The sequence below is a fragment of the Mya arenaria genome, chromosome 11, assembly GCF_026914265.1.
Source record: "Mya arenaria isolate MELC-2E11 chromosome 11, ASM2691426v1".
Taxonomy (NCBI): domain Eukaryota; kingdom Metazoa; phylum Mollusca; class Bivalvia; order Myida; family Myidae; genus Mya; species Mya arenaria.
This window is the reverse complement of record NC_069132.1, coordinates 24,580,431-24,604,909: the sequence shown is the minus strand read 5'-3', so window position 1 is coordinate 24,604,909 and position 24,479 is coordinate 24,580,431. Positions and strand designations below refer to the sequence as shown.

Below are 24,479 nucleotides of genomic sequence, written 5' to 3'. Positions count from 1 at the left end.
ATCTACATCGGCAGGCAAAAACTGTATGATAAATGCCGAACCTGTTCTCTTGACGGTCAGTTCACACACTGAAATGTATGTAGGAATGTAATCAGTTTAGTGCTTGGATGACCGCGTGTTATGTCAATGCGATTTAGGACTGTCGGTGCGATGCAAGCTTTGCATGGATGGTATGACCATTTAAGGCTCTTCCACAATACACAAGTGGAGGGGAAGGTCAAACATTTAACTTTTGAAATGATTTTTAGGTATATTTTTTCATGGGTAAAACATCTTATCTAAATGGTCCATTACTACGTCTTTTGGTACGGTAAGGAGTTGAGTAAATTCTACAAAAGGACGAGAGTTGTTGAACACTTATTTTCATTCAAACGCAATATCATTCGACAATATGAATTCGTTATTTTATTCTGGCTATCAAATTTACAAAGCCATTCTGCTTTATTTCTATGCGTAGCATACATTCGTGCCTTGGTTTCAATGCGTTTTAAGGAATACAAACCAATTCTTAATATGAAAAAAGCAATGAACATTAATCCATAATACAGAGTTAAATTGATAGAATCAATCAAATTGCTACTAAAACATTAATTTTCCTGGCAGCATTTCTGCGTTCGAGTCCAAATGCATTTTCAAATATTAATTACATTTGTAAAAGGTCATTCTGATGCTTTCAAAAACGTCTAATCATGCGCGTAAATGTGTAATAAACTTGCTCGACATTGAACCCAAAGAGACTCGAAACTTGACATTTTTATAGTGTTCTGTTTTTGTCTTTAAATTCACTTTTGCTTTATGGCGATCCCTTACACAGAAATGCCATAGGGAAGAGAGTTGAAGCGCAACCATTTAATCCCATGAATACTTGTCAATCAAGTACCCGATATACACATATACACATATACACGGTTTATATGGGCTGCAGTTCTCTGAAATAGTACATGTTGAAACACATTGTATGTTTATGTTACAGATACATGACAAACACAGATGGCAAATGTTCGACTTTCAAGGTTTTTTCGAGATCAGAGACGGCAAGCTCGAACATAAAAAAAATAAAAAAATGGCCTTTCCTTATATAATGACTGTTAGTTTGAAGATATTGAATAACGATACGCTTCATTAAGTTCCATTGGCAGTAAATGCGTTTAGAGAAAAAAGTGACTTCCGTGGGGTCTTTTCTTGAGCATTCCTTACCTTTGACACAGTAGGTTGGCTTAAATTTCGGTCATGTATCATAATTTATGTAGTTTGAGTAAAAGTCATTTTCTATTCCATGGAGACTTCTTTTCATTCAACATGTATTCAGACTATTAAAGTTTGTCAAAAGGTTCCCCACAATTATTATGAGAGGAAGAAGGTTTCTTAGATTTGTCCAACCCTGTATGCTAAATAAATGAGTCAATATATTTGAGGTGAGCATGCATTTAATTCCTGTTGTTTGCACTAAATTGTAGATAAAAAATCAATTTTGGTTTACAATACAGTTAAACTATGACTTAAGGACCTTCCACAGTGCAAACGTGAGTGGGGAAGGTCAAAAATTTAAACCTTTGAAAAGTTTATGTTTTATCTAGTTTTCAGGAACAATCTTTTGAGGAAGTAAAACAAACATCCTTTGTGACAAAGTTTGGAGAAATAAGGACTAAATTTTACGAAAATTAATGGCTGTTCTCTATATGATATATATACGATGTACCCCTATAATACTACTAGAATAACTACATTAGAGAATATTGAGGAAACTGTCATGCAACAGGATAATGTTGAAGAGTCTGCTGAAGAATAAGAGAATGATCCAGATCGAGAACGTATTGAATAAATGGTTGACGATAGTAATCACGTTGAAGATGCTGGAGAAGAAAATAAAATGCGATACAGTGAAATATTTCGTCGGATGGGTCATCGACTAGGACACCTAATACAGCAAGCATGAAGAACGGTTGAAGTCAGCAATGCAGCAATAAATGAAGAACAAAGATAAATATAGGTCACGGGATTAAGAGGCATTCAGAAAGTACAACAGTCGGATGATTGGAGAAGCCGTTCCATTAGCTAATGATAAGCCTCTGAAGGAAGAAAAGCCGACCGTAATTTAACAGAAAATACGAAGGTCGCTTATGTGTTAAGAATATCATTCGTAGAATTCATCGTGACTTTAACAAGTCACTTAGAAGTGACTACATTCTGCCATGAAAAGCTACACAACCGAATAATGGGTTACATAATTATGTATAACATTGTTTCATTTCCTGTTATACAACTGTTCTGTACATATCTCTTAAAGAAATAACGTGCATAAATGTATGACTTAAGCATATTCACCAGTATATATTGCTGTGATAATTATTATGATGCTTTTAAATATAATGCAGGTTGTATGAACTAATGTCCTAAAGAAATTGTCGTTAGAAGTAATTTGGTATTTTTACAACGTATGAAACAACATATCCTATTAATATTTCAGACAGGCATATTTCCGGCATTTGTTTCATAATTTTAATATTCAGAATCTATGTTTTTAATTCTTACTGATTCTGAAACTCTTACGTAACAATTCGAATGTTCTAACGATGGTTAGATTAAAATTTGTATAGCATGTTATTATTTCTTTTGACAACATATTGATGATGATAGCAAGAACCCAATTCTTTTGATAACTCCCAATGTGCATTACACCGATTCTCAAAAGGAAGTGATAATTACAATCGTGCCACTCAGATAACTTCATTCGGAACTCCTTGGCCATTTTCCATCGGAAACAACCTCGAATGTATATGGACGGTTTTAAATATCAGAAATCTTTACATTCAACTACGCTGCAAGAAGATCGCGTAGTAATTTCAATTTAGCAGTTAATCTTAGTAATACAACACACACGCTAAAAAACTTTGATTAATTAATGTGAAGCTGGATATTCCTAAACTAGTGTAAAGCCTCATTGGTGTCAAATTGCGCTAACTTATCCGAGGCGGCGATCCTGACAATTATTGATAAAGATAATTATGTTGATACATTTGTGGTTCGTCTGTGTTGTTTGTACGCTGTCAATCTCTCATTTAGTTTCTGTTAGACAGTGCGCCTTTAAACAGAGTCTTTGTCAGTTTTCGAGCTACTGGTCTTATTCCTGTTGTTCCCATTGTATTTCAGTATAGTAACCATGGTAATTATAGTCAGATTATGGTAAAAGGTAACCAGCATAATATGAATTCGAGATTTTGGAGTTTGGTCTGGGCTAAGACATAAAATATTATATCACCGAAAGTTTGAAGAATCTTGATTTTGACTATTATGTACATCCGTTGGAATGACAACTGCTGGTTGCTTGTGCTGGCGTTACTGGCAACCAAATAGAAATGATAATTGTACCAACAAAGCTTGCTCAATAATGTGACTGAAATATACATATGCAGCATAACTTTTCTTTCATTTACAAGTCCAAAAGGGAAGACTAGATGGTTGTATAGCGATGTTTGTCTAATTATAGAATGAATCTCATTGGTTCTCATCTCGGAGATCGCTGCTGCACATTTTATGGCTACCATCATATCCACTGGCTTGTACAACCCCTTTGAGGGCCAACGTAGGGATGACTTTAGATGTATACATTATTTGGACACCTGATTCCTGTGGTTGTGGCCAGACTTTGGGGCTATTTGGGGTGTGGATATAGCAGGAAGGTTAGTGTGTCCCAAAGTCGTAATGTGAGGTCGATTCTGTACGCTTTGGGGAAAAGGAGATCTGATGATGAAATGTGCTTGGTGACTTGTTGAAGGTTTAAACAATGTCTGGTAGCCAGTTGAAGGAGACGGTGGGTGGCGGTAGGTTGGAGTAGACGATGCATAGGGGTTTGTTAAAGGAGACTGCCGAGTCCTGGTGGTTGATAAAAGCGGTGGATGGCTACTTGTTTGGACGATGCATTCGATTTTGCTGGTTGAAGGAGACATTCGACTGTTATGTTGTTGGTTAAACGGGGTACGTTGGCTGTTGACTTGTTTGCAGAGAAAGTAGATAACGGCTTTATTAAAATTACAGAGGCGCGCTGTAGGGGCTGTAGATGGTAGCTGGTTAAAGTTGATTGTTAAGTCGACGGTAGATAGTGGCTGATTGACGATGGCTGATGGATTCGCTTGGTCCGATCCTATTGAAAGGCACAACTTTCTATGCCATGCATTTAAATATTGTCAATGATCATTGTTTTGAAAACTTTCTTGGCAGAGTAATGGAGTCATTGTCTTGTCATTCTTCTCAGGAAAAGCGGGGACAGCCTACTGCTAAATAGCAGCTGAGAGTGTGGCAAATCGGGATATGACCTGACCCACAGACTAAGGGGTGATTTATGTAGAACTTATTGAGACAGATTCTCGCACTGTCGTTTGGATATTCTACTGAATCGAGAATCAACTCAGTGAAAGTTCGTTTAGGGTTGAATTGACGCTGGTCGGAGGCTTGTTTAGGTTTCAGCCCTCCATTCAATGAGTGAAACCAGGGATGCGACTACTGCACCACCTTTCATACATTTCATTGCAAGCTCGGCCTCAGGGGAGTTAAATAGCGACACGGACGCATGTATATTGATGTTTGCGCAGGTGCATCTTGAACAGAAACAGCAGTAAGCGGCAGTGTGGTCTATCGGAAGGAGCGCCGTATAGATGATGCGGTGCCATGTCCGGACGTGAAGATCTTTGGTGTACCGCTATGGTTTCTTGGTTCCAACGTCCCAGTTCGCATTATATATTGTTCAATGTCTCAACTATTCGTATATTCTGTAGGCAATGTCTGGCATTTGATATAACCTTTATTACAAGAAAAAAAAACACTTTTTACATGCATTTGACCAATACGATTTTATACGAATCGAGATGATGTTATAGCGCCAACCACCCGGCAATTTGCCCACTAACGCCAACCACCCGGCAATTTGCCCACTAACGCCAACCACCCGGCAATTTGCCCACTAACGCCAACCACCCGGCAATTTGCCCACTAACGCCAACCATCCGGCAATTTACCCACTAACGCCAGCCACCCGGCAATTTGATCACTAACGCCAGCCACCCGGCAATTTACCCACTAACGTCAGCCACCCGGCAATTTGACCACTAACGCCAGCCACCCGGCAATTTGACCACTAACGCCAGCCACCCGGCAATTTGACCACTAACGCCAGCCACCCGGCAATTTGACCACTAACGCCAGCCACCCGGCAATTTGACCACTAACGCCAGCCACCCGGCAATTTGACCACTAACGCCAGCCACCCGGCAATTTGCCCACTAACGTCAGCCACCCGGCAATTTGCCCACTAACGCCAGCCACCCGGCAATTTGACCACTAACGCCAGCCACCCGGCAATTTGCCCACTAACGCCAGCCACCCGGCAATTTGACCACTAACGCCAGCCACCCGGCAATTTGCCCACTAACGCCAGCCACCCGGCAATTTGACCACTAACGCCAGCCACCCGGCAATTTGCCCACTAACGCCAGCCACCCGGCAATTTGACCACTAACGCCAGCCACCCGGCAATTTGCCCACTAACGCCAGCCACCCGGCAATTTGACCACTAACGCCAGCCACCCGGCAATTTAACGCTATAATTAATATTATATTTTATTTTGTCAAGGTAACATTATATTCCAGCAGACAAGCATTAAGCATCAATTCAGGTCCTAGAGATGAACCATTCGAGAAGTATATAAGTGTATTCATCTTAACTCATGTCACAAAACACTTCACAAAAATAGCACCAGAACATATAAGATGTTCATACTGAGGCGTTTCAAACATTATTTATACTAATCATATAAATAAATAAGTATTCTATAGATATGAATGATGTTAACAGAAGGTTGAGTAACATTTAGAGAATTACATATGATATTACCGAAAAATAATGTAAACAGTCAAACAAATAAATGCTTATGGACATTTCTCAAATTAGGTTTATCAACAACATACTCTAGTAATTTACATAACTTGACTAATTGGATTATCTTATCGTAATATTTAATCTGTAATATTTCTTCCAATTTAAAAAAATGACATTAAACATAACAAATATATATTATCAAGCCTTTTTACCTTGGTTATACAGTGGTATATACCATGCAAATATACACATAATAAATAACGACAACATTATTTTTTTTACAACTCTGAATTGTTAGACGCTTTATGTACACTTGCATACGTGTAAGAACAGCTGCTTCTTGAGAGCCTGATGTCAGTATGATTGTATTCAATTTGAGAATCACCCTTCCCGTCTTCAGTTTGTTTTATAACATTGCCTTTCGTCCCGTTCGCTTGTTCTAATTTCCTCATTAGTTTTGTCATGAATATCTCAGCGTGCTCTTGCTGGAAAGAAAACAAAGTATAGAATATTTGACTCGTACAAGTATTGCAAAATACGTTTATAAAAGGAAAAAAAACAGAAAATTAAAGATGCGCTCTTACTCCTAACTAAGATTTACCACAATTCATAAAATTGTTTTGATATATCAGAAAGGATGAATAAATGTCGAAAACAATGGTTTTTATGGAGGATACCGAGTTTTATTTGAAAGAAAGGTGCAGAAAACATGGTATTTCTACATTATGAGACTATTTTAGATAATAGTAAATATATTTAATATTTTTGAGTTTTCAGCAATTAAAAACACGGTTATAATCTTGTTATCGGTAGTTATTTTTTCCATAAATGTATTATTTCGTGAGTAGTTAAAGATGTTTAACTCAAAAGTCTATGTTTGTTATGCAGGTGGTTGAATTTATTATGGGAATATTACAATAATTTAGTTGGCTGACTTACCTGCACCGTAACACTGGAAACATCATATCTAAAATAGAATCCACACATATTGAAAGTTTGGTTTTGTAACAAGACATAGTAATACATAAGATCATATAAGTATCTATCATGTGTTTCCGGTACGGATAGAAAAATCCGAACCAAGGGCACGCGCGTCAGCCGGTAACGAGGCTTACCGAGTTACCGGCCACGCAGCCTGCCCGAGGGTTCACAACATAATCAAAACAAGAATGTACTATAATTATGAGTACATTAGCTCATTTATTAGCCCATTCAGTTTAAAACTATATCCTTTGAGATGCAAGATGAACTGTTGTGTGCATATACACCTAACTGTTCAGAACTTACTAGGCTTAGTTTTAATTTTAACAATGTCATGATATTCTAGACATAGTTAATTATAATCAGGACCTGGTTTATCAGCTAAAGAAACTATGCCATTTGCTTTTTGTAACGCTTTTAAACCTTTCTTATTTTTAATTACAATTTATGTAGTTTTGACCCAAAACGCAAACCTGATATGACAACTTGAAATGAATGAAGGTCACATCCTATAGCAGAAATCTTGATTTAATTATATTTCATTGCATGACGATACGTTAACACAATCTTTATTGAAGAAAACAACAGTGAAACGGAAGCAGTGCAATGCAACATTGTTTACGATCATACGTTAACTTTGTACATGCATTCATTATCGTGTTTATGGATTTGTACATATATTGACGTTATGCCTAAAGTTTCTATTGATTCATCGATATGCTGTATATGCATAAGATAATAAACATTCTGTTATGTTCTGTTCTGTTCTGTTCTGTTTACGTTCATATGAAAAAGACATTCGGAGGAATTGGGCCACGAGTTTTTTTCCAACATCAGTTACTTCACATGATAAGCAACATGATAACTCTGTCACATAAGATGTGAAACCAAATTTCATATATCATTTGAGCATATGCATAGGAATGCAGAAAAGAAAAAATAGATATGGTCTCCTGCAACACTTAAGAAATGGGTTTTATTGATGCAATACATCAGGGTTTGGGAATAGGTAAAAAGAATATGGCTTCAGCACTGAAAATAAACGCCAATGGGTTCTGTGACATAAATGAGAATCGAGCATCTTTATCGTTAATTTTCGTTTTTCCTGAATTTTAAATGTGTGATAAGTGTACAATCAAATTGATGTTTGCTTTTTAAATAGATGTGCAAACAAGAAACCGGTAAAGTTTATGCTAGTACGATCGATTTGCACTTCTTCCAAAGTTAAAACAGTTCGAATACCTGTAAGTTCCTCTTGCACGGCACACGACAACTGCAGCTGTTGTTATCAACAGAACCACGGCTACAAACATCATCACACCGATAAGGATTTTCAAATCCAACAAATCCGATTGCGCTTCAATAGTCGTAAAAGTTGCAATGGTAGTGGATGTACCATTTCCATCAACATCGGACGGTGTTGTTGCTGCAGTGTACATGACAACTTCCGAAATTCCGCACCGCGTTGCAATTGCCTTCGTGACATTAGATCGCATGGTTAGATCACGTGTGGCGTTGTGGAGTAACTCGTAAGCATTGTTGGTGTTTGGGGGAGGACACGGAGCAAGGTCCACAAGTCCGCAGATGTCGAGTATCTTACAAGCGTCCATGGTGCAGCCCAGTGGAGATGTTTTTTAAAGAAACTGAAACTATAAATAGTGTAAATATATTTATACAGCGTAGTTATTGTTCAATTTACATATAATTTGTTATGATTAAATATAAATAAACATTATGATTGCGGATGATTAAGAGAAACGTGGAACAAAATTCAAGCTCTTCAACTATTCTTTATTCCATTTGGGCATTAGCCATGAGTCACTGAAATAATATACATGTTGATGAATACTCTTTAATCTATTTACAATATAACCCCGATGGCTCGAACTCGGTTCGAATTTCGCGATGTTCGGAACTGTATGCAAAGTACCGATTTCATTTTACTGGGTGAAGGTATTTCCGCTTTGCTTGAATTTTCTTAGGTTGGAGTTTTTTTCGCCGGTTCCTGTGAGTTCGAGTCAACGGAGTTCGACTGTTCACTATTTACACTATTTAAACCAAATAAACGAAACTCATGTTTTCATTTCGAAACACGTATTTAACCTACAGTCAAAACCCGTTGGCTCGAACTCACTTTCCTCGAATTCCTCGTTGGCTCGAACTTGATTTCTTTATACTGAAGGTTAACAATCCCGCTTAACTCGAAATTTCCGACACTCGAAGTAGTTTCGCCAGTCCATTGTAGTTCGAGCCAACGGGGTTCGACTTTATTTAAGAATGTCTCTTTATTGTTTAATGGCAAATTAAGCATATATTTTAGCTTATACTAATTAATTTCAACTGGAATTCTAGGAAAGCTGTTACAGTTTAGAATCGTGCTGGAGGGCGCTTCCTGTGTAGAAATAAAAACTAGTGTGCGTTTATAGAGGTTTCGAAGGGATCGAACCCACATCGTCTTGGGTGAGAAGCGGACACATAAAAAACTAGACTTAAATTAAAGATCAAGTGGTCACATATTAATTCAACTCGTATATATTGCATTGCAACTAGCGTAAAACACTGAGTGGCGACTGTTCAATGTGCATTGTCAGTATGTGTATACCACGTGATAAATTACGTCACAAATGCTACGTCGGAATGCAACAATTTGCTTCAAATGACTTAAAACAAAGATGACTTTTCTTTTTCTTCACCATTTTAAATGAAACAATGGGCAATCTATGCCGCTGAAAGAGCCCCGACTTCGTTTTATTACCGGAGTTATATTAATTTTGGTGATCAGTTTCCTCAAACACTTCGACAAACCTTTTTCCAAAACATTGTTTCAGTGTGTGTATACCACGTGATAAATTGCGTCATAAATGCTACGTCGGAAGGCAATATTTTGCTTCGAATGAATACTTTAAACAAATATAACTTCACTATTTCTTCACCATTTTAAATGAAACATTGCTCAGTCTACGCCGCTTACGGAGTCCCGCCTTCGGTCTTTTACCAGAGTTTGATTGAGAGTTTAGTTTCTTAAAACACTTCGACAAACCTTTTCACAATACGGCCGTCTGACGGAGCACTGTCAAAACATTATTTTGGAAACAGGTTTTTCAAAGTGTTTGATAAAACTAATTACCTTATAAAACTCCGGTAATAAAACGAAGGCGGGGCTCTTGAAGCAGCATAGACTGCCCTTTGTTTTATTTAAAATGGTGTAGTAAAAGAAAAGTTATCTTTGATTAAGTCTTTATTTTAAGGAAAATCTTGCCTTCCGACGTAGCATATATGACGTCATTTATCACGTGGTATACACACACTGTGTTTTGACAGTGCTCCATCAGGTGGCGGTTTTGTGAAAAGGTTTGTCAAGGGTTTTAAGAAACTAAATTCTCAATCAACCTCAGTTTGACCAGAGGCAGGACTATGTTAGTGGCGAAGACTGCGCCATGCTTCATTTAACATAGTGAATAAATAGTAAAGTTAATTTTGTTTAAAGTCTTCATTTGAAACAAAATATTGCCTTCCGACGTAGCATTTATGACGCAATTTATCACACGATACACACACTGATTGTAGCTACATGTGCTTATTTCATGGGTCTTTGTGACATTTAATATGACTTACGTGACATGGATTTGTATTTTAAATTCAATACTTCTTAGTTTGATAATCTAGTTTTATTAACATGGTGACCATGGTGTGTTGTCTGGGTTCTTTTCCTCTGTTGCGTTTTTGTGGTCGTAACACATAACCCCGTTTACATAACCAACATTGCCATTTTTAGGGGCAAATTTAACCCATAGGTGTTTTTTTTATGTACGTGTTTACATGACAAGTTAAAAATTGAATATTTTCAATAAAAATCCAATAGTTTGTGTTAGAAAAATGCATATTGATAAAACTGTAGTGTCTTGCGTCAATAAAATTTAAATTTCTAGTTGATATAATGATATTTTGCTGACGTATGTCATCTAATCCATCCAGAAGATTTTTTTTATATAAAAGTCCTGTAATATGGGTCTCCTCATTGAATTATTTATTGTAAGACTGTGTCACCGGGGATGAACAAAAAATAGTCACGTGACCACAAATGCAAACGCAAGTTGTATTTTGGCTCGATTGATCGTCAATCCGGGTAAGTTTCTCATCGATATTTTTGTTATACGCGGGAGTTCTTTAAAGTGACATAACCTTAAAACCTAATGGTATATTTTGAGGTTTTCGCACTCCATTCTGATACATTAACGAGCCTCGATGACACCAAACAGCGAAACACTCGATCAGTCGCTTATTAGAAATAGTTTCCCGACAAAATGTCTCCCCTGGAGCAAATCAGATTTTGACTTAATATGACATGAAATACCCATAGGGGCGGGGGAAAAATTACCACACCTCCAAGGTATTTGCCCCCGACATTAGATTTACCCAAGTGGGTATTTGTGTTCATATGCGTTAAAGTATTTGACAACTGTTCTCATACCTTCTGTATTATGTAGATTTTGCCTCCGAAAGATCTCTCCTCCAATACATAGTCAGTGTTGGTAGTTTTCCGGAGATCCTCCTCCAGTATCTAAGAATAATATATAATATTCACCATTATGTATACTTGCATTCTAGACAACACCAGAAAATTGCGGAAATATTGCATTAAAGGCAAAACAAAATTGTAGTCTAAATATTATCAAAGATCCATTTAAATACAAAACATTTCCACTCACCAGTTAGCTAGCTATAAATTCTAGGAGCTTAGTTATGCTCAGTAATATAAATCAGGAAGTTTTAGATGCTGGTGTTATTAAAAGGCTTACAAAATAATGCCACACTTCCTCATAATCTTGCCAGAGCATGTTCTTGAAACTTAGCTAACATTTTCCTTACCATATAAACACATATATGCGGGTTTTAGCTATTCAAAATCAAAACAGATGTCTAAAAATGATCAGCAAGTGTCCGTATGAGACGAAATAGAATAAAAAGACAAAATAACAATGGTTTACAAAAAAACATACACTGACTAAATTTCAATGGAGCATTTTTGTCTGTTCAGTTCGCCGTGCAAACACACTCAGACAAGAGACAGTCACAAAACATCAGACACTAATCGAGAGACACAGGGTGCCGGCACACAATATGCATTCAACGAGAGACACAGAGCACCACAATACAACATACACTGAACGAGACACTGCGCTACAATCCAACACACACTGAACGAGATACACACGGCACCACAATGCAACATAATCTCAACGAGGGGCATGTAACGCCACAATACAACATACATTGAACGAGTGGCACACGGCACCACAATGCAACATAACCTCAACGAGGGGCATGCAACGCCACAATACAACATACACTGAACGAGTGGTACACGGCACCATAATGCAACATAATCTCAACGAGGGGCATGCAACGCCACAATACAACATACACTGAACGAGTGGCACACGGCACCACAATGCAACATAATATCAACGAGGGGCATGCAACGCCACAATACAACATACACTGAACGAGTGGCACACGGCACCACAATGCAACATAATCTCAACGAGGGGCATGCAACGCCACAATACAACATACACTGAACGAGTGGCACACAGCACCACAATGCAACATAATCTCAACGAGGGGCATGCAACGCCACAATACAACATACACTGAACGAGTGGCACACAGCACCACAATGCAACATAATCTCAACGAGGGGCATGCAACGCCACAATACAACATACACTGAACGAGTGGCACACGGCACCACAATGCAACATAATCTCAACGAGGGGCATGCAACGCCACAATACAACATACACTGAACGAGTGGCACACAGCACCACAATGCAACATAATCTCAACGAGGGGCATGCAACGCCACATTACAACATACACTGAACGAGTGGCACACAGCACCACAATGCAACATAATCTCAACGAGGGGCATGCAACGCCACAATACAACATACACTGAACGAGTGGCACACGGCACCACAATGCAACATAATCTCAACGAGGGGCATGCAACGCCACAATACAATTCCTTTAAATCGTAAGGGCCTTCATGCAATTGCTTCGTTCGTGTTTGAAATGGACTACCGCATGTGTCTATGTGTACAACTTTTAGTTTACTTCAAATTATTGCTTAGTGTCTACGTCTAAACGATAAATGACAGATGTCAAGTTTTTACTTTTTATTGACTTTTGTGTACTAATTAAAATACAAGAGTACAATTAAATTTCTAATAATATTACTAATAATATTTATATAATGTAATAAGACCATTAAAAGCTAACTTAATTATACATCAATCAAACATAGCAGTATGCATTTACCAATAAGCATATATATACACTGTGTGGGAACGGAAACCGGATATACCTCAAAAAGTGATAAATCGATAAGCGTTTGATTTCGACACATGGACAGTTTTCTATCATTTTTTGTATTTTATGGTGATATATTTAACAAAATCGAAGAGTTTTGAATTACTTGATACTGTGCAATATACGACTATGATGGAAATGTGTCTCCTCTTTTGTATAATAGCCCAATTCTCGCCGAAAGTTGCATGATCGCTCACAAATGTTCATTTATGTGGTACGATTTCAAACATAAATCAACAAATTGAAAATAAGAATAAAAACTGAATCGAGCGATTTCATTGTAATTACATAATCTAGTCATGTGTAAACTATCAATATGATATCTTTTGTTGTTACGGAGATATTCATACCTTTTGATGCCCTGGCAGTATACTGGGGATAGATGAAGCAAATAAATAACTGCACAGGGGATAGCTATTAAGTGGACTGAGGATAGTAACGATGTATTTAGAATAACGAGACTGTGATAACGATTACGGCTATTTACCTATTTACGCGAGCTCGAGGGAAATTGTTCGATGCTGTCCATATCGAGGGATGAGAGCAAAAACATGTCGTTGTTTTTTGTATCTGGATGCACTTAAAACTGTTTCATTCAAACATATTAGTTAACCATGATGTGTTTTTCACAAGCATCAATATCTAAATATTTGAAATACGCCGGTAATCTGATTTATTGAGTAACACAAAACATATGGCCGTAGAATTTATGCGGTGTTTGCTATTCATATATATATTATTGCTTTGTAAAGTAGGTACGTTTTTGCACACATAAAGTCACCAGTAGGGAATGAGATATTGTGATCAAATTTGGAACACGTAAAGCTTTTTTCTAAGCTTGGGTCGATGTTGGTATTACTTAGAACAGAATAATGGTCTCTGCTCGTTCACTTCAGTGAGAAAGAATGTATTGTGACCAACCCTGATATTTACGCAGCTTGCATATATACGTTCATTTAGGAGAGCATCGATCAAACTCATTGTTAACTAAAGTTTGCTCAATAATTTCTTATCAAATTGTACTCTCACTTTTTGCAGGTTATTTGAAAGTTCGAAATAGACATATACATGTATATTTTATTTTAACAGTGTTACTATCAATTTTTGTCCCATTTTACATGTTATCACCAGGACACACATTTCTCAACTTTGAAACTATCCCCAGTACATAATACGGCTATCCCCAGTACAGTACTGTGAACATTTCTAAGGGCATATCTTTAACAGTTTAAAAGTTACATTGCCATTTCTTACAATAAAAATAGTTGATCTTATGTTTGTGAAATCCTTCGATTCAGATTTTTTATTTATTCGATATATTTCCTAAAAATAACAATACTTGTCGAAATTCTGTAAGTTTTGAGGTGATCATCTCAGATTTGAAGAAACATTTTACGAGGTCTGCTTAATCGTAAGCACTTTAAAGTATACCATAGGCCAAATTTAGCATTCAGCTATTAGTTCAAACACTTGCTTCATTTGTGGATACGGTAGATATGCGTTAACACAGCAAGATCTTACCTCTGGTAAAGAAAAACAACTGCATAATTGTCTGTTTACTAATCACTTTTTGAGCTATATCCGGTGTCCGTTCCCACATAATGATATAGACGATAGACGAATGCATTTAGACGAACGCAACTAAACGAATGTAATAAGAAGGGAACCAGTAAATATTGGTATCCTGCGACAGCAATATTAAATGGGAATGGAAACCAAATGCTGGTACCCTTCTTATCCACGGGAGAGCACTCTCGCGACTTTTGCTACGGTGGCAGTCAAAAGTTTTCGTGCAGGGGCTGTCAAAATTATATCTAAAAGAGGTAATGTCTGACATTATCTGGACCTAATACTGCTAGATGCTATTTTCTGCTGATTATTTTTTCCTGGATGTTTTTATTCGCTACTGAGTTAGACACATATCCAATTTCGGCCTGAAATTGAAATGTGTTGTCTGCGAGCGGTGAGATTTTGACCAATTTTCGATGAAAAACATGCATGTTTAGATATTTCTGAGGCCATCAAACAAAATCCAAGTATGAGCATAGTGCTATCAATCGCAAAAAAATATGTACGCCTTGCTGTCATGTATAGAAATCTATGCATGTGTTTCATTAACTCAAAATTTCAATATCTTTGCATTCACTGGCTTCAGACAAATGATAGCACTAAGCCCATACTTGGTTTTTTTAATGGCCTCAGAAATTTCAAAACATGTTATCCGACGACAATTGGTCACCGCCTAGTAGACAACACATTTTAAATTCAGGCCGAAACGCAGATTAGAATTTGGACTCAGTACCGAATAAAATAATCCAGGAAAAAAATAATCAGCAGAAGATAGCATCAAGCAGTATTATTTTTTTAGGTTCAGATAATGTTATACAGACCTCTTATAGATATATTTTTGACAGCTCCTGCACAAAAACTGTTGACTGCCACCGTAGCAAAAGTCGCGAGAGTGCTCTCCCGTGGATAAGAAGGGTACCAGAATTTGGTTTCCATTCCCATTTCTCTATTTTCTTATTTCTTTCAAAATCTTATTTTCGCGAAAATAACTTTATTTTCATCAAAAATAACCTTATTTTCGTATTTTAGTCAAAAAAGCTATTTTCGCGAAAATAACCTATTTTAGTCATACCGCCATTTAATATTGCTGACGCAGGATACCAATATTTACTGGTTCCCTTCTAATTCCATTCGTTAAGTTGCGTTCGTCTAGATGCATTCGTCTATCGTCTATATGCTTATTGACAAACGCATACTGCTATTGATGAATATTATTTTAGCTTTCAATGGTCTTATTACAGTATATAAATACTATTAGTTATTTAGTATGTATAGTTAAGTTGTTTAATTTAATTATTTAGTTATTTAAATGTCAGAACTTGACACATGTCATTTGTCGTTTAGACGTTAACACTAAGCAATAAAGTGAAGGCATCTTAAAGTTGTACACATAGACAAATGTTTTTGTCAATAACAAAAAGGCACGAAACAATTGCACAAAGGCACCTGCCATTTAGACGAATGCAATTGCAATTAAAATGAGAAATGTCATAAAGCAGCATGAATTAACTGGCGGATAATCCCTTCCATAAACGATAGGCACACAGCGCCACAAACATAAAGTGAACGAGGGACACACAGCGCCATACGAAAAGATACACTGAACGAGAGACACACAGCAAAACAAGAGACACACATCACCAAAAGAAAACTAACACCATACAAAAGACACACAGCCTAATAAGACAAAACAGAGGGACACATTTTAACATCTGTTTTTGTATAAATTGATGGTGTTGGACATGGAGAGAACAATATTTGTTTTGTATATTTCATAATAGTGTTTTGTTTAAAGCTGCACTCTCACAGATTGAACGTTTTTACAACTTTTTTTTTTTGTCTTAATTTGCCGATTTTTGCAAACATGCATTGAAAACAGTAATATAAGACTGCTGACAAAAATTAGATCGCAGATTTTTATATTTAAGTTTAAAAATTGATGTTTTATGCATTTTTCTTAAACCGTGAGTAACGGTTTAAGCCATAAAACATAAATTTTCGAACGGAAATATGAAAATCTACGATCTGATTTTTTGTCAGCAATCTTATATCATTGATTTGCAGATATTTACGCAAAAATTTGCTCATTCCAAGACAAAAAATAAAAAAAAGTTGTAAAAATGGCATATCAGTGAGAGTGCAGCTTTAATAAGGGCTATAAAGATTCAAACAGGTGAAGAAAATCCACTTTTATATTCGTTTTAAGCTGCACTCTCACAGATTGAGCGTTTTGCCAACTTTTTTTTATTTTTTTATCTTGGAACGAGCCAATTTGTTCGATGGAAACCAGTTATATAAGACTGCTGACACAAAATAGATCGCAGATTTTTATATTTAAGTTAAACAATGATGTTTAAGTTTATTCATTTTTCTTAAACCGTTAGTAACGCCATAAAACATAAATTTTCGAATGGAAATATGAAAATCTACGATCTGATTTTTGTCAGCAATCTTAAATCATTGGTTTGCAGAAATTTATGCAAAAATTCGCTCCATTGCCAACTTTGGAGCTTATCAGGGTAACGACGGTCTCTATCGATTTCTCCCCTCAGTGCAATAGTAGCGTTAAGATAGTTTAGCACTTATTTATTTTTTGGATGCAGTGTAAGATTAAAGCAGATAAGAAATACAGGATTTATGAGGGTCATAAAGTTGACCCGTCCTTTTATTATAAGTTGCGATAGAAAATTTCAGTTTTGGACGATTTTAGATTTAGCCATAATTGTGTAGAGCTGTTCTATAGGGGAAACGTTAGTTGATGAAGTACTGAAATTTCAAATCATCTCTGATAATCTTACTTCTTTTACCTATTATATTCCGTGTCTATTTGTTGAAGTCTATAATTGATCGTTTATCAAAGCATTTAATTGGGGCCATTTCCACACCTTTATTTTAACAGTTTGGTAATTTTTCTAATAGCAGTGTAAAACAAATTTGGTTGTGAAATTTCGGAAAGGAACAGCTAAAATGAAATATTATCTGCAGTTGCTATCTTTAGTACCGGTCTTTAACGATACAAGTTAAAATGGCATTTATGTATTGACAATAAGACAGGTATACCATTTTATTCCATAACAACACGTTGATTTAATGGCATTTTGACACGTTATGAAAACCTAGTACACTCGTTACTAAAAAAAAAATATGCTGACAAAATGGCATGTAACACATTTCTTGCCTAATCAAAATAATTTTATTTACGCTATTTTTTATAAACATGTTTGGTTGAGTGCAAAATTGTAGACCAAAATGTTTCCCATTAAAAATTAGAACTTAAGCATTACTAATGAACATGTTGATTCGATGTAGATAGGTAATTATTATCTTATTTATTATGTTTTATTATGTTTCAAGCCCTTATGTATTTCCAATTAAACTTGAAACATTAACATGTTATAAGGAAAGTGTTGCGTTTTAACTGTCTGTATTAGGGATTGCGATTAAAAATGGGAATAATTTTTGCTAAATATATTACTTTCTTTTTATTTGAAAAAAACAACAACAACAAAAACAATATATGACATTCCTTAACTACTAATGTAAATGAATAATCGAGTATCATGTATAATTTCAATTATATGATAATGATAAAAGGGAAAATAATCCGAAATAGTTATGGAATAATTTTATTGCTATAAATGACAAACTTCGTTGCACATGTCATACCCAAAGTGTCATAACCTTGCCGATGGATTATTTCTAGCCTGCTGTGAATACGCCGCGGGGTGGGCCATAAAACCATTATCGTACAGTTGAATACACAATTTCTGGGCATCGATTTTCTAGAAAAATTATATAAATGTTCAAAAAGGACCAAAAGATATTTAAAAATTCATTATTTCGAAAAGTGCATTGGAAAGAGAAAAAAAAATCTGCATCGTAATCCGCTGGAAGCTAAGCGATCGGATGTCTATAATGACTTTAAATAGCAAAACAATTTTTAGTTCCTTCGTATTTCAATGTAACTTTTAATGACCAACAAAACCCTTAAAAAGGACCAAAATGTAAAAATCATACAATTGATACAAAACCATCATCTTCAAGGGTAAGAATTATCCTAACATATATGTAGGAAGTAAGTTGATCTGTTGAAAGACTAAGTCGTGAGAACTGTTTAACAATATTTTCCCTATATAACTCTATAGGCACTTTTGCCTCAGCGGATTTCTCCGAAGTTGGCAATGTTTCCAAAACAAACAAAAAATGTGAAAATGGTATAAGCTGCACTCCCACAGAACAGAACAGAACATAACATATTTTATTCACGTAAACGACATAGTTTCTTGTGACATATAAGTACATTTTAACATATCGAACTATAAGACATAAGGTAATAGCACATAGGATGGATCTTATAAGGAATATATAAGTTTCACATTATAAAGGATATAAAGCATGTTTACTATACAAATATAATTGACAGATAGTGTTAAGTTCAAAACAAAGTGAATATTCACATAATGAAAATCATGGTATAAATCTTAGGTACAAATCTCATTGCATTAAATGCACTGAACGTGCCTTTGTAGCTTCGTATATATATTTACTTAACATAAGTAGTTCAGATTTATTTTCTGATGACAGTAACTGTACAAGTTTAAACATGCTAGTCTATAATAACGCTTTATATATTTCTCTCTTGTTTGTTGGTAAAAAAGGCAAATAAGGATAAAATGGAATTTATCTTCGATAACATTTACGTTACAAATTTGGCATACACGTAAATGTCTCTCTATTCTATTTTGGCCATACCTTCCTGTATGGACTCTCAGACTATGAGCAGACACGCGTAGTTTGGTAAGGGCAACTCTAAGGTGTCTTGATATAATGTTTTCTAAATACGGTTCAATATCAAGTGAACTTTTTACATGGACATATAAGGTCAGTACACCAGTGTCATTTATTCTTTCATGCCACTTTTGCAAAAATTCGTCAATTACTCTTTGTCTAAACAAAGGAATAAAAACATCAGCATCAACATTGACAACATTTTCATAGACTTCTAAACATCCATACCTTGATAACATTTGCTTTACGTTAGCGAACCAGTTTGGTTTATTAGTTTCAACACTCAAATGGCCATTTGATAGCATAGCCTTTAAAATAATGTTGTCCGTTTGATACAACTTGAACCAAAACTTAATTAATTTAATATATCTATATACATACAGTGGAAAACGCCCTAGCTCTCCGTATACAGCAACGTTGCTAGTTGATTGTCTAACACCAAGTTATGTTTTACAAAATTATGATGAATATTTTCCAAAAGTTTAGACTTACTAAAGCCCCAAACTTCACACCCATATGAAACAATTGGGGAAACAAACGCATCGAATAACTGTAACGCTTTAGGCATAGTCTCGTATTGCTTAAGCTTACTTAACAACGTATTCATTGCTTTCAATGCCTTTCCATGCAAAGCCTGTATATTAAGATTAAAATTACCAGTATAATTTACCGTTTTGACAACTTTTTTATTATTTGTCTTGGAACGAGCCAATTTATAAGAAAATTCATGTAAAACAGAAATATAAGATATAAGAAATATAAGACTGTTGACAGAACATTAGATTGCAGATGTTTATATTTAAGTTCAAAAATTGATGTTTTATGCATTTTTTTTCTTAAACCGTTAATGACGGTTTAAGCCATAAAACATTAATTTTGGAACTGAAATATAAAAATCTGCGATCTGATCTTTTGTCAGCAGTCTTTTATCACTGGTTACGCAAAAATTTGCTCATTCCAAGACAAAAAAAGTTAAATCTGTGAGAGTGCAGCTTTAAGGTTAAATGTTCAAGCCGCCATCCTGATTAAATAACATCAGTAAAACGACGCGACAGATGCATATTGAAAATAAAAAAAAATACGAAGTTATCTCAAATACTTTGATTGATACACAAACATGCTAAAATCATTTAAAGGAACTGTATTATTGGTGTAATTTTGCGTCGGTTATGTTGTTAAGACATCCATTCCTCAGTAGTCAAAATCTTCTTTCATTTTAAAGAAAATAACTTTCTTTCATGCTTTACGATGAAATATGGGGTTTTAACAGTGAAATAACAACAGTGAAAATATCAATTCGATATTTTCACTGCAAAATAAGGAGTGAAAATATCAACTTTCAGAACTACTTTTAAAATCCTTTGTTGTTACATGTACTTGCCTTGATCAAAACAGAAGACGGACTTCAGTAAATTATGTCAAAAAATGTTAAAAAAATAAAGAAATGTTTTATAAATTTAAATAAATATATAATTAGAAATTAACAACTTACCGTTTATTACCGGGTATCCCGTTTATCAAACATTTTACTGATCTTTGAAGCTGAATGTTCGAACATTTGCTTTCATACCAAACAAATTTAGACAAAAACAACTGTTCGAACATAAATCAAATTTTATATCATCGTTCAAATGTATTTTGAACTGTTAACCGTTGTAGTACGTAAAATGAGCTTCCTGGAGAATTCACACAACAATTTACAGATAGATCCGATATTTACCCCACCCACACCTCAAAATGTGTCAACAAACTAGCGTGGCATTTACTCTTTATCTGGAAAACAAACCTTTTAAAGCGAAACAGACTGGTCTCTGACAGTAAGATGACTGAATATTAACTTACTATAAAACACGCGTACACGCAGTCTTAAACTAAGAAGAATGGTTAAAATCCAGTGAGTATCCACATTTGTTTTGCTAACATATTTGACCTTCCAAATTTTCATTCTTTAAATAGCGGCGTAGTAATTTGGTTATGTATTCATGCCCATCTTAAAATAAAAAAAGTTTTCATTATTTTTGGAACATATGTGCACTAATAATACTTCATTGTTTACTGTTCATAAAGCTTTGCAATAAAAAACGAGCGAATATTAAGCTATAAGAATGAATAGCAGAGAACTATTTCTCAGCAAACCGAAAGTAGAAAAGTTGTAAGCTATTATTATGCATGAGGGGTGCCCCACGGGTAGCGGCGTAAAGCCCACCCTTTTCAAAAAAGAGGTTATTCAGAAATAAATAAAAAACAAATAAAACTCCGAAAATAAGCATAAAAGCATAACAGAAAATTTGTTTATTTCAGTGTAAGATCGTATTTTATGGCGAATGTTTTTCTATGACACTCGTGAAATAAAATACAATCTTACACTGAAATAAACAAATATCCTCTATATATTAATTAAGCGGAAATATGGAATAATGGTTTTTTGCCCATATGAAAACATCGTCAGTTAACGTCATTGGCAGCGCCATCATGCTCTGTCTTAACTGTATTAAAAACATAACCACATCAAACTAAGTCAACGTGAAATGAAACTAAAATTGTGCACGTTAAGAATTTTTTTTATGGATCAGTATAAATATAATTATACCACTATTTTAAGGGCCCTCATATAAATCTGAACGAAATGCTCTCAATATTATATTTATACATCACACAAACATTAAAAGGTCGTTATTTTTTAAAAATTACCGGCATTGGGAAACGTTCTAAGGAGTTCCCTGGGGACTACCACCATGTACGGTCTAAGGAAACAGGTCTAAGGTGTTTACTTCGGGTTACCATCATGACACGGTTTTTGGAAAAAGTCTAAGGTGTTCACTGAGGGTAACCATCATGGCACGGTCATTGGAAAAAGGACTTAGGAGTTCACTGAGGGTGAACATCATGGCACAGTCATTGAAAAACAGTCGAAGGTGTTCACTGTGGATTACCATCATGGCACGGTCATTGGTAAAAGGTCTAAAGAGTACACACTGAGGGTAACCATCATGGCACAGTCATTGGAAAAAGGTCTAAAGAGTACACACTGAGGGTAACCATCATGGCACGGTCATTGGAAAAAGGTCTAAAGAGTACACACTGAGGGTAACCATCATGGCACAGTCATTGGAAAACAGTCGAAGGTGTTCACTGTGGGTTACCATCATGGCACGGTCATTGGGAAAAGGTCTAAAGAGTACACACTGAGGGTAACCATCATGGCACAGTCATTGGAAAAATGTCTAAAGAGTACACACTGAGGGTAACCATCATGGCACAGTCATTGTAAAAAGGTCTAAGGGTGACAGTCATGGCACGGTCATTGGTAAAAGGTCTATGGAGTATATTGAGGGTTAACATCATGGCCGTCAATTGGAAAATGGAGTTCAGTGTGGGTAATTCTCATGACACTGCCATTGGAAAAAGTCCGAGGTGTTCACAGTGGGGGTTACCATCATGGCACAGTCATTGGAAAATGTCTAAGGTGTTCACTGTGGGTAACTATCAGGGCACGGTCGTTCGAATAGGTCCAAGGTGTAAGGTGTTCACTGTGGGTAACCATCATGGCACGGTCATTGGAAAAAGGTCTATGGAGTTCACTGACGGTTACCATCATGGCACTGTCATTGTAAAAAGGTCTAAGGAGTTCACTGAGGGTGACCGTCATGGCACGTCATGGCCCAGTCATTGGTAATAGGTCTATGGAGTATATTGAGGGTTAACATCATGGCCGTCAATTGGAAAATGGAGTTCAGTGTGGGTAATTCTCATGCCACTGTCATTGGAAAAAGTCGGAGGTGTTCACAGTGGGGGGTTACCATCATGGCACAGTCATTGGAAAATGTCTAAGGTGTTCACTGTGGGTAACTATCAGGGCACGGTCGTTCGAATAGGTCCAAGGTGTAAGGTGTTCACTGTGGGTAACCATCATGGCACGGTCATAGGAAAAAGTCTAAGGTGTTCATAGAGGGTAACCATCATGGCACGGTCACTGGAAAAAGTCTAAGGAGTTCACTGAGGGTGACCATCATGGCACAGTCGTTGGAAACAGGTCTAAGGAGTTTACTGAGGGTTACCATCATGGCACGGTCATTGGAAACAGGTCTAAGGAGGTCACTGAGGGTGACAATCATGGAAACAGGTCTTAGGAGGTCACTGAGTGTGATTATCATGACACGGTCTTTGGAAGCAGGTCTAAGGAGTTCACTGTGGTTTACCATCATGGTACGGCCATTGAGGGAACCAAAAGATGCACAGCAGCACCAAGAAACTGTAGAAATAATAATGTACAAGCAAAATGTAGTTTATCAGAGATCCATGCAAATACAAAATATTTTTACTCACCAGTTAACAGTACATCATCATTTTAGCCAGTAAAGTGAAAAGGGATGTTTCTGCAAGGAATTTTCTTTAAAGGCTTAAAGAATAAACCACTTTCATAACATCTCGTTACAATCACACGAAACATGCAATATAGCTGGAAAATGCAATCAGATCCGGGTTATTTAAATAATGCATGCGATAACCGACATCTGCTTACGTGTGTTTTTATAAATTGATTTTCAACAAACTCAGCGTTCTAAAAACAACATAAAGAAGTGCACTTCTGTAGAATGATACTCATAGCATTATCGGTTCACAAATAAATTTATAAGATTACTAAATGTTTAGTGTTCATAATAATACCTCCGCCAATGCGATCGCTAGACGGATCTGATCAAGGATAAAACTAAATAACACCTAGTACCACCGTTCTAGCTCCCGACCTAGCTCCCGGGTCTTCACAGTCTGAAATTTGGTTAATCCTTGATCAGATCCGCGTTGGGTCCGTATTGGGTCCAGGCTGATCCGGGAAAGTCCGGGATGGTCCCGGATGGTTTGGGATACCACCAAGGCAGTTTTAAACTGTCTA

The 24,479-nt window shown here is 36.2% G+C and overlaps 1 protein-coding gene across 2 annotated transcripts; it reads right to left on the bottom strand.

The window, feature by feature from the left end:
• Positions 1 to 5,599: 5,599 nt before the first annotated feature.
• Positions 5,600 to 24,044, bottom strand: LOC128209046 (uncharacterized). Of its 2 annotated transcripts, none has more exons than XM_052912865.1 (5): positions 23,912 to 24,044; positions 11,325 to 11,414; positions 8,096 to 8,502; positions 6,812 to 6,839; positions 5,600 to 6,357 (listed from the first exon to the last, which is right to left on the bottom strand). In XM_052912865.1, the coding sequence occupies exons 3-5, from the start codon at positions 8,461 to 8,463 to the stop codon at positions 6,151 to 6,153; spliced, it is 603 nt and encodes a 200-aa protein (XP_052768825.1). In that variant the 5' UTR covers positions 8,464 to 8,502; positions 11,325 to 11,414; positions 23,912 to 24,044; the 3' UTR covers positions 5,600 to 6,150. The 2 variants fall into 2 exon arrangements, with proteins under 2 accessions (XP_052768825.1, XP_052768824.1); XM_052912864.1 differs by lacking the exon at positions 23,912 to 24,044 and adding an exon at positions 11,563 to 11,662.
• Between the last annotated feature and the right edge of the window lie 435 nt (positions 24,045 to 24,479).

Excerpts from the sequence above, each read along its gene's own strand:
- LOC128209046 (XM_052912865.1), bottom strand. The coding sequence starts at position 8,463 with ATGGACGCTTGTAAGATACTCGACATCTGCGGACTTGTGGACCTTGCT. Across the intron at positions 6,840-8,095 it reads CGTGCAAGAGGAACTTACAG|ATATGATGTTTCCAGTGTTA; the intron begins GTATTCGAACTG and ends ATTCTATTTTAG. Across the intron at positions 6,358-6,811 it reads TTTCCAGTGTTACGGTGCAG|CAAGAGCACGCTGAGATATT; the intron begins GTAAGTCAGCCA and ends TTTTCTTTCCAG.